We start from the raw sequence: 15,565 nt of genomic DNA on the forward strand, positions 1-15,565 counted from the left end.
ATGTCTGGGTGGAACTTTCATAACTAGAGAAAAAAGAAGAAGGGAAAGCGCAGCGCCCTCGGCGAAACATAAATGAAAAATGCTTAGGTAAGATAATTTACCGCCCCGACTTTTCTGAACATCAACCGAAGGTACCCTACTATGTTGTTTGTTTTCCATCAAACAAACTCGTCATGCTGAGTCGCGCCGTATTGCCTCTAACGAGGCCCAACGTTCTCGCATCTGCCGTCCGTGTGTCTGCTTTGTCCGTTCCTCAGCTCCGGTTCTATGCCAAAGGCAAGAGTGCACCGTATGAGCTACCCAAGTCAATGCAGCCGGAGACGACAAAGCAGAAGAACAAGTCCAAAGCTGCCAATCAGGCTCAAAAGAAACAGAAGCAACAGCCTCCATTGAATACTAATGCCAAACAGGATATCGACGCGGCTAAATCCAATACTGTAAGATATACATGCATTCTCAACTGCGAAATCCATGCACATATAGCTAGCAAGCTTCTAACAATTATGACATTTAGTCCCAAGTGGAGCAGGAGCAGACCTCAGAGCAGATTCCCCAGCAACCCCTTCCTGATTTGACCCAGGGTATCCCTTCGACGCTGTTTGCTGAGCTTGAAGGCCGCAAGCAAGCCAAAGCATCACCGGTAAACCTCACTGAGGATCCCGCCCATGTCGATGAATATAATGAGCACAACAAGAAGGAAGGTCGTAGTGGTGGTGATATTCCCAAGGGTGGAGATGAGACCTCTTTGGACCGTCGCAAGGCGCGCATGGCCAACATCATGTACGTTTTGATGCTGGCCTCCGGTATTGCAGGTATTGGCTACCTAGGCCGTAACTGGGAAACCGAAGAGGAGGAGCTTGCTCATCCGGAACAGCCATCTGGATGGGGTCTGGGTCTCTGGTATAACCGTATCAAGGCTCGCTACGGTGACATCACCGGTTACTACACCGAACCGACCTTCCCCAAGCTGCTTCCTGATGAGGACCCTACTCAGCGCCAACCATACACCCTCGTGCTCAGTCTGGAAGACCTTCTTGTTCACAGCGAGTGGAGTCGTGAGCATGGATGGCGCCTGGCGAAGCGTCCGGGTGTCGACTACTTCCTCCGTTACCTCAATCAGTACTACGAGCTTGTTCTGTTTACCACCGTGCCTAGTATGATGGCCGATCAAGTTATTCGCAAACTTGACCCGTTCCGTATCATCCGCTGGCCTCTGTTCCGTGAAGCTACTCGCTATAAAGACGGAGAGTACATCAAGGTATGACTCATCTGACTTTTGCGCTATAGTTCATCCGACATCTTAACTCCTTAATCTATTTCGATTTGTCTAACAAGCTGTCCCAGGATCTGGCCTACCTGAACCGTGACTTGTCCAAAGTAATCCTCATTGACACCAAAGAGGAGCACGCCCGCTTGCAGCCTGAGAACGCCATCATATTGGACAAATGGACCGGAAACCCCAAGGACAAGACACTAGTTGCCCTCATTCCTTTCCTGGAATACATGGCTGGTATGGGAGTTGAGGATGTCCGTCCCGTTCTGAAGTCCTTTGAGGGATCGTCGATTCCTGTGGAGTTCGCCCAGCGTGAGAAGGCTATGCGTGAGCGTTTCGAGAAGGAGCTCATCGAGGAGAAGAAGAGAAAGCCCTCCATTGGAATCGGCAGCTTTGCCTCTGCTCTGGGATTGAAGTCATCCCGCACCTTGGATGGAGAGGTGTCGCCATCGGAAGGTCTGGCTCAGGGCAAGATGCTCTGGGATCAAATCCGTGAGCGTGGCCAGAAGAACTACGAGCTGATTGAGAAAGAAATCCGTGAAAATGGCGAAAAGTGGCTTGCTGAGATGGCCGCGGAGGAAGAAAAAGCCCGCCAGGAGCAGATGCAAAGCATGAAGGGCAACGTCACAGGCATGTTCGGTCTTGGCGGTGGTGAACAGAAGTAAATTTCTGCATTCATTCAGTGTGATACCTTGTGCCTACTGAACAGTGCACTGTGTTTCTTGTTCTTCATTCTCTCTCATACTCGGGGGTTTTGGTTTTATTTCCTTTCATCTATGGGCAAGGAGGCAGGTCATTAGATGGTTTTTGGGTTCGTTCTGAGCATTCTATTTCCGGAACGACTGTGTAAAATAGCGTTTGGTGTCCCGATTCTCTTCTCTTCCACCTTTTGTACAAAATTTGTTTGCTTTATAATCTGAAGAGATCGAGATATAAAATCACCGGCTCTTTAGGTGCCAAATTGCGATGATTCCCGAGGTCCTGGCATCAAAGTGGAAGTGCCAGTCTTCCAAGTAGCCTTTTGATCAAGCCCTAGTTCTTCTAGACGTTTCATCGAATCATCGGATGCAGTATCATCCGCGCATACATATATAATCTTGTCTTTGGAACGGGCTTTATATTCCAAGGTTAGCTCAGTTTCATAGTAGTAATGACAATCAAATACGTACCCTCTTGGACCTGACCCTTCGTTCGAACAGTATCAATCGCAATTTTTGGTAATCGGTGCATGATAACTTATTCCATTTTCACGCTTTTGTGCTTCTAGGAATATCTATAAATCCCTGCTTGAAAGTTTCTCCCAGTATGATATACATGTGAGTTCCGGAGTTTCCTGCCATTAATCTCGAATATAACGCAGTTGGTATCATGGATTTTCAACATCCAATTCTCGGCATGGGTATTTTCAGAGAATAGGGAGAAAAATTTGCTTGGAATACGATTATTCCAGTCCAGATGCCTTGATGTCATATTTTCAAATGTCGTATGATCATCGGGACTCGTTGATATATCTGCGGTTTCGAAGTGGTCGTTGTAGAGGGTCGCAGACGTAGTATACTGATCACGCCAAAGTACGGAAGCTATCTCATCGGGGGAAGATTGTATTCCTCCATATCTGATTATCTCAAGTGAGTTACGAAGATAGAAATCTCTGAATCCCCTGGGGCCGCCAGAACAGAAACACAATATTAATGAAAGTGTAGTATCAAGCCAAATAGAGATAATGAGGCGGGGCTGATTTTCTTATATGGGAATATCTGCAAATGACGAGGGTTCAGGTATCTCACCGAATATTGCTGATATTGGCTCGTTCCAGTGGTTAATGAAACCAATAAATGGGGACGAGGTCCAAAATAATCAAGAGTGGATATCAAGTTGTTCGTGACGAGGCTTTGTATACTGCATAGAATTCAAGATACTAGTCCATATTGCAGCTTTGAGTTTGCATAATTGAAGTTCAATTGGCGATTCATCTCTTGAGTCTCATTTGGGACACACCACATGCTAACAGTTTATTTAAATGCGACTTGAAGCCAAAGCACAACCCAAGATGAGAAGCTGAAACCATCTATAGTGCTCATAGCAGGTCGCCAAATCGTGCCTATTCCCAAGCAGAGACATCCCAAATTCCAGTCATGTCAAAGGGGAACCCATCCATGGTCCCGAAGGTATTCGAGATAGACATCATGTCATCTACAATGTCATTATTGGTTTGCGTTTCAGGTAGTGAGATCAGTGCTGGGTTAATCAGCCCATGCTCCATGGATGAAGAATTCAAGGCCTGGTCTGTCTTGGTATTTGTGCCAGAAAGTCGGTGCATGATTCGTTCACAATGGTCCAGGCACATATCTGCCACATCCCAGTCTTCTTCCTCGCGCACTCGCCGCAAGACACTGCGGAGAGTTTCCACATTTGCAAGACAAGACTGGGCAATCTCATTCTCGTTGGACTCGAGAGCACAACGGACAAGCAGAGTTGCGGTCGAAGTCAGGTGAAATGCGCTATCTAAATAGTGTGTCAGCCTGGTAAAGATAGGGACCCGCAAAAATCATATGCTTCATACATGGCAGCCAAAATTCTTTGAAGTTCTCCTTTCTGAGAGAGGTAATGAACCGCACAATATCCTCTGCTGATCGACGGCACTCTGTCTGGAAGTAACGGCGTGCTGCCGGATTATCTGTATCTGCGTTATTGACCTCCTGTAATTGATAATATGAGCATGAGTATATAACAACAATGTCCTCCATATGGAGGGCTCTTACATTCAATTCAACTCGACTGACAAGCATCTTAACTGCCAAAAAGGCAAGCTGTAAGCTGCTTGTTGCTGTGATTTGTTCTCCACAATTGGGTACTGGTGATCTCAACCAACTAGGGAGAGAATCTTCCCACAGATCTAAGTCTGTTCGGATCTGTCTCACTTTCTTAGAGATTTCGCGAGCTAGCTTTGCTTGTAGACCGTATACAAGAGGCAAAAGCTCACCCAAGATTTCAGTCAACTTACATAAAGCGATATGACATTGAGCTGCCTCAACACGCTCTGTATTTCGCATGTTGGGAGCAACCAAGCTATCAACTGTAGGCAGAGGCACATCATATTGGCTTTTGGAGATCTGAGGAGGTACGCCATGACCGAAACTTCCCCAACGATCATGAATAACTACTCCCCACCAAAGGCGAATCCGCTGGTCCATTTCTGGCTGTGACAGCTTCCAATTGCTTGGGTCACGATTCAAACCAAGGCAATTTGCCAATGATATCATACGGCCACAGCTGATAGCATTTCCGGTCATAGAGAAGATGGGCCGTCCAGTGAGATCAATCAGCGCTGCGCTGATAGTTGAAAGACCAGGTTCCGAGAATTCTTCATGTAATGCAGCAACAGTCATGTTTACGGCGTATCGAACGTCTGGTTTTGGATGGCATGCAAGTTTTGGAGTATGCTTCCAATACACAAGTGACATCGAATAAACTTGGCACACCAGAGCGGCTGGAGGATCATCCGATGAGTCTGTTATATAGCCCTCCCAGAAAGCTTGTCCGTCAAATATGGGGAATGCAATATTAAATCTGTCAATAAATCTATTAAAAAGATTAGTGTCCAATTGGAAGAAAAGCAAGAAGTAGAACAAGATCGCACAATTTCACGAGATCATGCTTGAATGGACCCAGTATTTGCTCAAGAATTTCTTTCTGATTTTCGCCTGGTGGAACTCCAACACGCATACCCTTCCTCCGTCGCGGAATCGTCGTGTAGAGTACAGGTTTGCGCGGGTCACTCGAGTAAATATTATATGGGTGACTCTGCGGTTCTTCGGAAAGGCTAGAACGTTCAGGAGGCATGTGTTTCTCAATAACCTGCGCATCCTCTGCAACCATTGGCCCAACTATGAGAACTGATTCGTTATGGCGGTCGTCGTCGTATCCTTTCCGTCGTGAGTCACTTCCCCGCCGACCAGAAGAAGAATTCGTGCCCTGAGGACTAGGTCCACTGGTCAACTGATGGGATGTGATATGAGCAGGTATATGTGATTCCGAATTAGAAAGCTTATCGGGACTGTTATTGCGCTTGCGCTTCTGCCCAGACATATTCACCACAGAATTGGACTCTAAAGTGCTCAACACCGACACATCTGCATTCGCTTCATCTTGATAGTGACAGTCGGCACCTTGCATGCGACACATGAGACATGATTGACCGAGGGTTTCGACGATACATCTAGACTTGCGCTTGCGACATAGATCGCATGCACGAACCTTGTGTGAGCGGTAGGGTCGCGCGCCAGCGAACGCGGATGAGGGCAGTTTCGAGGAGGGATTGGTCTGAGCGGTTACAGGTGCCATGATTCACAAAGTAGTTTAGGTATAGAAGCGACTAGAAGTAGATGATATCGGCGCTTCAACGTCAATCAATTTGAAGTTGGGTAGAATGAGGGGGTATAACCCGGCCGGATGCGATAAGCGTAGAGAATTCCCAACGATGGAGCGCAGCGGCGGGTCAAGGGTCGTTATAATCCATTGTAGCACATTTTGTTTACTGTTTCAGCCTGGAAAGTCAGCAATCAAATTATTTCTATCTCGAGGCAAAAAGACCTTCTTTCGGGAACCAGAAAAAAAGCAGCTAGACTGAATGCGGGGCGCTGAGTCAGCACTCGCTACTGGGGCTAGACTCCATTTGGAATTCTAACTGGTATCCAAGGGATCGACGTGACTGCGAAAGAGCGACTACTTCCTTTCAAGGGCATCTCCATCTCGAAGTGTTGGCTCTTACACAATTATACGTATGTCGGGAATTGCTGGATATCATGGAGGATGTGCTCCCAGTGATACATGCCTTTGAACGGCTGCCCCCTATTATTATTGAACAGTACGTAACTTTGTTTCAATGATGTTCCATGGCTTCAGATCGTGATTCTGACCCACGTAGCATTCTTTATGCCGTGGATGCGAACACCTTTGCATCCTTGGCGTTGCTAAATCGGCAATGGAGGCGGGCATCAGAATCTCCTTCTCTGTACGCACATCACCTATCACAATGTCCTTCATTCATTTGGTCCCGCGGGGTGATCCCCACCCCCAGCGAAGAAGGCCTATCAGATATTAAACGCCAATTCTTGGAAGAAGTAAGACGAAATGCATTCGATGTTTTTCTACGGCCACGCCGGACTTTAGTGCGAATGATCTCGAGTTCCATGAGTTCCTCGACGGCCTTTCCCCAGGGTGAAGTATTTCGCTTTTCATTTTCGGCAAATGGCCATATGGTACTATGTATCAGTTCATCTCGAATTGTAGTTCTGGATGTGGCCACAGATCCAGTGACCGTTAAACATGAGCTAATAATTCGCCGGCGACCTCAAGGTGCTGCTATTAAGGATGATGGTACACTACTTGCAGTCCTTTCGTCCACACATCGGGTTAATATTTATACACTTTCCAGTGAAGAGGCCAAGCATATACAGACTATTGTCCTGAATGATGCTCCTAGGGATTTGACATTTTCACCCACTGGCAGCGTGTTGGCTTTGTCCTTTGAGGATAGCATTGAAGTGTACGCCGTCGGGGAAGGGGTTCTAGCCACAGAACGTCGTGCCGCAAGGTGTCTTCGGGTAGAGGCGCTTTCATTTACTACAGATGGTTCGATGCTGCTTGGGTCATCTGGGGACTTTGACCACGATGGCATTGTGACTATCACAGCCCCGTTCTACACAGAGACTGGAACCGATGCCTCACCAGAAGAGCTTCAAATGCGCATGTGGACAACACAGATACTCTTCCCCGAGCAGATTGGTGGGCTTTCACATGCCTGTCTGATTCCAGAGCATGAAGAATTAGATGACAGCTGGATTCTAGGCTATGATTGCCAGCTTGCTGCCTTTAGAGCAATCAAAGTTACAAACCCCAACACAGGCGGTATATACTTTGCCAGTCCATTTCAGGAGGACGAATTAAGAGAAATGCCACCTCTCATGCATCCTGCTGTGGATGACGCTGGAGAACTTGCTGCTTTAGGATTTAAGGACTCCGAAGTATGGATATATGGAGTTCCGAAGCGTCTTGATATAGCTCCAGCAAACTCCAGTCAAGATAGTGATGTCACTAGATTTGGCGGTTGCCACCATTGTAATAGCCATCGTGATAATTTAGCACAGCTCCAGAAGATCGTTCCAACACGCAAAGCACTGATTCGTGGACGATGTTTGACCAACATCCACGGAATCACTTCCGCTCGCTGGGTACATTCGGCGTCATCAATTAAGCCCAAGCATCGCCTTGTTGCTGTGGCACCTGGTGGGGTACACCCACAGGCTTTTGGACAAGAAGATATCCCTGTGGACGGAGGAAGAATACTGCTCTTGGACTTTGAGAGATCAACGACTAACGGCGAGGAAACGGAACTCGATATTGAAGTCGGGGAGACAGCGCCAAAGATGCTTCCAGAGCCAAAATCTTCTTTAGACGCTGAGGTGGAGCTGGAAAGACGGCGAACTCAGATGGTTCGTGGTGATCGAGTATCAAGGACTTCTCCTATTGGAGATTCTCAACTCCTTCATGCCCCAGCGCTACAGGGTGGGATCAGACCTGGGGCTATACCTGAAATGCCATATGATAATACACAACCTCGTTCTCAAGACACTCTCACACGTGCCGCAACGGCTGCAGCGTCGACAAGAGGGCGGTATGATCCACGATATCGCAACACTCCACCACGCCGCCGCCAGATTCCCCACGAAAGCGATGCCGACAATTGGGTGCCACCACCGCCTCCCTACAAACCAGAACCTGACGAACCATTGCCTCAACGTCTACAACACAGTCTTCTTCCTAATGCACTCCCAGTTTTTCAAGCACATGATGTATCAGTTCAGCAGAACCAGATAACGCGGACAGATTTGCGTGACCGACTGCGAGGACTAAGCATCATTCCCAGCGGCCGGGAAAGTTATACTCCTCGTACAGAAATGGCGCATCCCAACAACCAAGGAAACCCAGGTCAACAGCCCATGCCATCTTTAGGGGCAACCATGCTGGGTCCAAACTACTACCCTTACTCCATTTCCTCTCCAAATCTTCTACAAACTAACCAGCTCAACAATAACCCGCTGGACCCGTCGGTGGGAGACGAAGAACAAACAGCACTAAGACAGATATTCCACCGCCGTGTGTTGACAGAGCCTACCAGCTTACCGCCTCCAGAAGACGAGGAGTGGCGGAGGCGCATTGAGGATTGGAATAACCGTACGGTCCGTGAAAGGAGTCGGCGACGACATAAATGTATAATTATGTAGTCATGATGCATTTCGGTGATTATAATGAAAATTTGTTATTTAATAGGGATAACTTACTTATTGTACCAGGCTTGAAAACTACGTCTTAATGCCTAGGTAATAACCCTAGCTATGGATATACCTTGCCAGGTATCTGGACGTAAGCATTCCAAGGTTGTTTCCTTTCGTTCTACTAGGTACCTAGCTGGGGTTTGACAGATCTAGTCCGGATATAAACAGCCATAAACAGTAGACATGATAGGCTTAACCCATCTACTTAAGTATCAACCTTGAAACTGTCCATCTCCACCTTCGTATTAAGCCAGCCTTCCTTAGCAGCTCGTCGCTTCCGCTCAAGCAAATGAATTCCCTTGCAGCTAATTTCTCACATACAACCATATGTATGGAAGATAGGGTTTTCCGTCCGCTCAGCCATAATTAAGCTAGGTGAGAACGGGGTGAGCATATCTGGACAGTGGTGGGTCTACCCTAAAATACTTACTCTATAGATCACTTTAGACATACCCGGCTTAGGGAGACATAGAAGACACTAAATGAAATCACCATTATGATGGTGTAGTCTATGAAGATGTATCGGTAACTGGCTTGGATAAACTAAGCTAAGACGATAGCCAGAACGAGCTTGCTGACGGCAAGGGTTGGAACTTAGTAAAGCTAGAGTGTGGCGGCATGAGTGGAGGTAGGTGGGATATCGTGTCAAGAAAAGACTAAAATTGTGTAAGAAAAAATTATGGAACACCTAGTACGTACAGGCACTACGCCTTTTATTGAAAGTTCAAATCGCGTTCGACTTCGTACCTAGGTAGCTCTATATAGTCAAGCTCAGACTGGACTACTCAGTGCCATCATATGGTTGACCAGTGAGACTCGATGAGTACTAATTGAAAGTATGTTTTCTATATCTGTAGCAATGTCAATGAAGGAAGGCATGAGTGTGCAGTCGCTAGCTTTAGTTAGCTCGAGGTAGCAGATGCTAAGGGATTATTGTTTTAAGAGGTATAATAGTATTCAATGGGTTTTAAACACTAAGAATTAGAGTATTAATAAAAAATTAGCTTGGCTTCACCTCGATCTCACCCTGTGTATTATGCACTCACCCTTCTCATCCCTGGTCGTGCAACGCTGATGCGGCGCTTGCCCATCCCTCCCTGTATCTCCCGTCTCATCTTGCCTTATAGTTCTACCTGTCTTACCCTACCACATACGATGATGTGGTGTGGAAATTATGGCTTCCGTCCGCTCAGCCGTACTTGAGCCGAATATAAAACGCGGCCAATTCTTCACACATCCTTAGAACCCAGCTCACCCCAAAGCAGCCATAGAAATCTCCTTAGGGTGAGGGTAAATCATTTATGTGAGCTTAGCACCCGGTCCCCTATCCTAAGATTTTGACTGCATGGACTCAAAGATAAATAAGCCCCGAGTAGGCCCTCCTGTCGCTCTGGCATACTTCTCGTACCAAGTTTAAGCTTACTACACTTAAAAGATGTCTGATTTCGAGAAGAAACCGCAGTACCCAGCTCAACTTCAGCGGGAAGATTTGTCATATTTTCAGGAGAGTGGTAAATACGACGGGCTTAATTCTAATCCTGTGACTATTCCTAGTCACTCTAATATGTAAATCACTGACGTGCTACCAAGTGCCTCACTTGAAATTGGTAAACTTCAATCCATGGCCATGACTTACCGAGGCACGGTCATTTTTATGCGAATCATATGGAACTATTTCCTTGTTATCGCAGACGATCTGGATACTGGCCATATTACTATCGTTGTTATTAGGCGAAATAGTCAAATTCTACCACGCCATTCCAAAAACCTGGGGTTAAAGTATTTCTATTTTATCTTGGATCCTTGGCTCCTTTCACCCCATTTAAGAAACAAGGAAGCTCATCTTTTCTTTATGAATAACCTGCGACTACTCAACAATAATTGAAGAAAGAGGTGGTTTCTAATGACTGATGTTTCAATCGATGGTTTTCAAATAGTGTCGTCGAGAAAGTAAGTGTCGAGAAAATGGGGCTAGCTGCAACTTCTATTTCCTTTACATCCATTTTAGGAAAGATCTAATATTTCCCTCCTTGGACTCTAACTTCTCATCGTGGGTTCGCTTTAGATCAACCCCGGTCCCAAGAGCTAGATCTAACCATTTCGCTTGAAAATATTCGCTCCGCGCAAAAGGCGTTCACCCTTGTCCAGAGTAATATCCTATGCGATGCTTCGCCGTTGTTGGTGTTAACGAATGTGTCCGAAAATCTCGGACGAGACCTCTGGAACCTTCTCGAGACTAGAAACCTCGGCTTCAAATTGACATTTTTTGTTCAAAAAAACAATGCATATCAAGATGCCTACCCCACAGCATGAAGCGCCAATTTATTGGCTATCTAGCTAAATATGGGGATGGAGCAACTTGGGCCATATTACTCCAGCCGAAGAAAGTGAGCTCTATTTTGGAGGAACCCCCAAGGTTGTGATGCTTCAGCCACCATATATAAGCGACGCAAAAATCACCGATCTCTCGATTCAACCATTTCAGTCTCCTATCAGCTTCTCACAATCTCAATGGAGGCTGGATGAAGTCAGTCATATCCGAGCCTTGTAGCTAATGCACATCTACTCCTAAAGGGCGGTGCCATACACGAAAAGTCATAATTATAAATCTTCGTGATACACGACGAGGAGTTGAAGCAACCTTTGAGATTTGGGATAGGAATACGAACGGCCTTGCCGTGTGAATTGGGGACTGGGATATTTTTCCAGTTCCCCAGCCTGGAAATGTTCAGTTCCAGCAGGCGGCACCGTTCCTTTATCGTGGTGATGTTTTCGGCGTCTATGCTATGGCTAACCGAAACCCGCTGAACCATCTACCATTAAACCTGTTCGAATTACGTCGCAGGATCGGGCGACACCTTCAAAAGACTGGCCACAATCCTTTATAATGTAGTCAACTAAGGAATTCTCAAGTGGCCAGATGATTTCGGTTCCTGGTGCTCAGCTTTCTTTCTTTTTGTTTCTTTATTAACAGATTTCCCCCTTTACGATCGCCTATTACTCGGAAGTATAGTTAGAGCACGCATCATACCCAGCTTCATCTTCTTACTTTTTCCACATTAGTGTCCAGTAGTACACGGCCTAGCAGTATCCAGACTGACAAGGTCCAGAAGCCTTGAACACGGTTGCTCCGGAGGCTTTCTGGGGTCGGACTAGTGGTGCTCACTCTGATCGGACCTTAGCAGGTCTCTCTATGCCCCGGAGGGTGAAGTTCTCTCCGCGCCTGGTACCAGAAAGAATTCAAAGATGATTTCTCGATATCAACAGCCATATTAGGTGAACCCACTAAGGGGTTCGTAAAAATGGATCGAGCTCCTAGAATTCCTGCTTGATTGGCTCACGAAAGAATCCATCTTTCTAGGAAACTATCGTAGTAAGTCGGTACCGAGATCTGCTAAAAAATGGCTGAGCTAGAACCTTGAAACCATGGGCTTTCTAACTTCATGAACGAGCTCATGAACTATGTATCTGATTTCTGAGTAGATATTATTGATAGATGAACAGTTTTATCTTTGCGAGTACTAATAGTTGAATTCAGCAATTAAAGTAAAACGGCAAGAACAACATTGGAGATGAGGGGATAAGGGGATGTGGAGCTGTGAAAGTCAAAATTAATGCATTATATTCCGATCAGTTCCTAAAAAGAAGTACATCAATAAATGACACGTACTCTCTATCATAATTATCCACCACCTACGGAATAGAGGTTAACGCTTGCCTCACCTTGAAAATGAAAGAAAAAAAATAAACTTACAGCCACCTCCGCAACCTCCTCCACCTCCTCCATCTCCTCCACCTCCACCTCCATCTCCTCCGCCTCCTCCTCCTCCTCCATCTCCACCTCCTTCTCCTCCAGCTAGAGACAGATTAGCCAAGTAGAATAGAGGAAAGGGTCTTGGAAAAAGACAACTTACTGGTTCCACAGGTTGTACCAGTGCAAAATCCAAGGCTGAGATTCATACAGGTGGCATTTTGCACAGCCGTTGTATTCTCCACATACGTACCAGGACTAATGCCTGGATCGCACATATAGGGTGCATAGTATGGAAAATTTATTGGCAAGCCCCAGACAAGAGGTGTAGCATAATCGGGTCCAGCCCGACTAGTACTACTACTACCACCTTCTGCGTCTGTCTTCGAGGGTAAGGGTAAGCGCTGTCTCTTCTGAGAACGGCGGAACGCTTTTGCGTAATTTTGCTTGAGGTAGAGCTGATAAAGGTAGGTACTTTGGACCTGCCTTACGGCTTCCTCTACCGGCCGCACAGCATTGTGCGCAGAGATATGCGGGTTCTTTTCTGGATCCGACGACACAGTTTCATGTAGGGCGTCAGCTTTTTTGGCAGCGCGTGAAGTTGAGCCGATACTCCTGAGAATTCCGTCATATATGTCTGGGACGCGGACGGCCTCGCAGTACCAGCAGGTACATGCGCTGTAGACTTCTCCATTTGTGGCGCGGCGGTACATCTTGCTTGTCCACTCAAAGGCTTTTGAAAGCTGAGTTTCTTCGATTTTGTCGTCATGGTTGATGAAATATCCAGACTTCGATGTGGTGTGTCGGTAGTACCGCTGCGGCATCAACTGATGTGTGTGCCAGGCCAAATCAATATCCAGTGTTGGTACTGCCATTTCTCCTCGATTGGAGATCATGATGTTCATAAAAACTGTGTACTTTGAAATTAAACGCTGAGCTGTTTCCATGACTGTAGGTGCGTGGAGCCAGTCGATGTTATCCATTTTCTGGACAAAAGTACCCTGCCGAATCACTGCACCAACTAGATCAAGCCCAAATAGACTGAAATTCTCCCAGTAGTGCGTCATAGTTCGCTGGAAGTATACCTTATTATCACCCTTCAACGGATTTTTCAGACTTTTAGGCCCGAAGATCTGGTACCTATCACTATAAGCCGTAAGTTTGGCCTGGATATCGGAGCGAATATCACTCATGTCACGAGGTTCTGTTGGGTCGGTATACACGGCTAGTTTTTTCCCGATATTATATATCAGTCGGTTCATAACATTTTTAGGCCAAGTCTTGTAGTAGTCATCTGGAGCGAGGTTTTCAGGCATGCCCTTGATATTCAAGATTGATCCAGGCATCGGGTAATCGCGTGCAATATTGTCGTTGATATCTTTCCAAAACTTACGCACCCGAAGTCGACCATGATCGACTTCAATTTTGCAGTGTAGGCAAATCTCTTTGAAACAGGTATCAGCATAGCCGGTACTCAGTTTGAAAAGTTCGTCTGGGGTAGCCCCTTCCTTCCTCTTATTCCAGGTCCAGAGAACATGAAGAGTCTTATGGCAGCCTGGACATTCAATATACTTGACCAATGGGTCAAGTATATTATCCCAATTGAGACCCACTTTGTCGCTAAAGTGAGTTTGGGAGCCCTGACTGACTGTATATTCCAAAGTATCGTCGTTAATGCAGTTATTGACTAGCTCAAATGGAAAGCCCGCTTTCCAGAGTGACATCTTCCCATGAATGAGGCAATCTTGAAGAAAGTCTCTCGGGTTGAGCATGTGTGAATGAAGTACCATCAAAACATCTAGAACAGAGTTGTAAGATACGTAGATATCAACCGGAATATTCTTTAGACGTACCAATTGGAGGAGGGTTCTTCCATGTCAATGTTGATTTTGGATCAACAATATCCTCGAAGTTGGGAGTCATCATATCGGTTATTGTCAGTCTGCATCTTGAAGAGGGTAAAGCAGAAGACCACCACTTTTCATAGCGGTCGACTGCGCGTGCCGTATACACAGTCCATCTCTTCTCCCGAATACGAGCAAGAGCTCGATCACGCTGATCTTGTGGCTCAAAGCGTTCGGCTATACTGTTATATATACCAAAGAGACCATTGTGGCCTGATATGGTGTCTCGTAAATCCGCCAGAACAGCGAGCAGTTTCAGATGCGCCACACATTGATCTGGAGTGACGAGGTCGCTGGAATCTGAGTTTTGGTCTGCGTTTCGATTAAGATTCAACTTGGGCAGATTGGTGGGTGTCAACGGATTCTCTTCGCTGTAAGGAGGTGGTGGTAACTCTGTAGACTTCGTATACCCATGTACCTTTTTCTTAGGCATAATAAATAATAATTAGGTATTTGTTGCAGAGAAAGATAGGTAGATAGATAAAATTGAATAATCAGTCCCAAGCCAGGATCAGGACCTGATGATAGGTATTTATGGGGTATCCTCAAGCCATCATAAGTATACATGTTATTCTCTAGCCGTTGTTACCTAAGTAGGCAGCTCCGAGGTTCTTTGACCCAGCGTGTTTTCAAAAGTGGCGCATGCTCAAGTGCCCCGTGTGAGGCAGACTGCATACTAAATCAACCCATGGAACTTTCAAATCATATATCTGATGTCTAAGCCTCGGCATTAGGGTGGAACTAGTACTGTGGTTCGTACCCAGGGGATTATGGTTAGGTATAAGTGACGAATCATGCTTCAATGAACTTTCGAAGGGTCAAGGCTTATTTCATAGTACGGAGTAAGCACGACTTCACTTGTGCCCGGCTGTTACCGATTAGTAAAGTGTGAGGACACAGATTTTGGCCAAACTGCCTCAAAAAAATTAACAGTAGCAGTATTCCTAATGTATGACACCACACAATGACACGTGTGTCCGTTGATTGGAACAAAAAAGATATGTAGATACGCCGTATACCAACTATTATACGGCTCGTCAGCGTCAGCTAAGCCTAATCAGGCTGGGAAAGTCAGCCTTTGAGTGGTGTGACTTGATTGGTCGAGGAAAACCAAGTTGTCAGCTAACCATGTGACTTCGTTACTAAGCTCGCTTAGAGCGGGAACCCTATTTAAATCTTTTTCTTCTTGCGCTTGGAACTTCTTTTCTTTCTTCTTCAGCTCTCTTTGCCAATTGGCTTAGATCAAGTGTAGTATCTGTTCTTTTCAGTTTAATCTCTGAAAGTTTTCCAATGGAAAACA

The 15,565-nt window shown here is 46.0% G+C and overlaps 5 protein-coding genes across 5 annotated transcripts; 2 read left to right on the forward strand and 3 right to left on the reverse strand.

Moving 5' to 3' along the window:
- Positions 1-173: 173 nt before the first annotated feature.
- N7495_008225 (protein translocase subunit TIM50) lies at positions 174-1,938 on the forward strand (the record flags this gene model as incomplete). The annotated part of the gene is made up of 3 exons (XM_057210876.1): positions 174-437; positions 515-1,258; positions 1,345-1,938. 3 exons carry the CDS (start codon positions 174-176, stop codon positions 1,936-1,938), a joined length of 1,602 nt encoding a protein of 533 aa, XP_057060419.1.
- Positions 1,939-2,222: 284 nt separating this feature from the next.
- Positions 2,223-2,503, reverse strand: N7495_008226 (uncharacterized protein; the record flags this gene model as incomplete). Its single annotated transcript, XM_057210877.1, has 2 exons — positions 2,223-2,386; positions 2,443-2,503. The coding sequence occupies 2 exons, from the start codon at positions 2,501-2,503 to the stop codon at positions 2,223-2,225; spliced, it is 225 nt and encodes a 74-aa protein (XP_057060420.1).
- An 871-nt stretch (positions 2,504-3,374) lies between these two features.
- N7495_008227 (putative C6 transcription factor) lies at positions 3,375-5,617 on the reverse strand (the record flags this gene model as incomplete). The annotated part of the gene is made up of 4 exons (XM_057210878.1): positions 3,375-3,778; positions 3,837-3,972; positions 4,036-4,855; positions 4,914-5,617. 4 exons carry the CDS (start codon positions 5,615-5,617, stop codon positions 3,375-3,377), a joined length of 2,064 nt encoding a protein of 687 aa, XP_057060421.1.
- A 551-nt stretch (positions 5,618-6,168) lies between these two features.
- On the forward strand, positions 6,169-8,559 carry N7495_008228 (F-box domain protein; the record flags this gene model as incomplete). Its single annotated transcript, XM_057210879.1, has 1 exon — positions 6,169-8,559. One exon carries the CDS (start codon positions 6,169-6,171, stop codon positions 8,557-8,559), a length of 2,391 nt encoding a protein of 796 aa, XP_057060422.1.
- A 3,744-nt stretch (positions 8,560-12,303) lies between these two features.
- Positions 12,304-14,698, reverse strand: N7495_008229 (uncharacterized protein; the record flags this gene model as incomplete). The annotated part of the gene is given in 5 exon segments (XM_057210880.1): positions 12,304-12,333; positions 12,365-12,466; positions 12,525-12,559; positions 12,573-14,159; positions 14,215-14,698. The coding sequence occupies 5 exon segments, from the start codon at positions 14,696-14,698 to the stop codon at positions 12,304-12,306; spliced, it is 2,238 nt and encodes a 745-aa protein (XP_057060423.1).
- Between the last annotated feature and the right edge of the window lie 867 nt (positions 14,699-15,565).

The sequence above is a fragment of the Penicillium taxi genome (assembly GCF_028828555.1).
Source record: "Penicillium taxi strain IBT 34144 chromosome Unknown utg000005l_segment0_segment0, whole genome shotgun sequence".
Taxonomy (NCBI): Eukaryota; Fungi; Ascomycota; class Eurotiomycetes; order Eurotiales; family Aspergillaceae; genus Penicillium; species Penicillium taxi.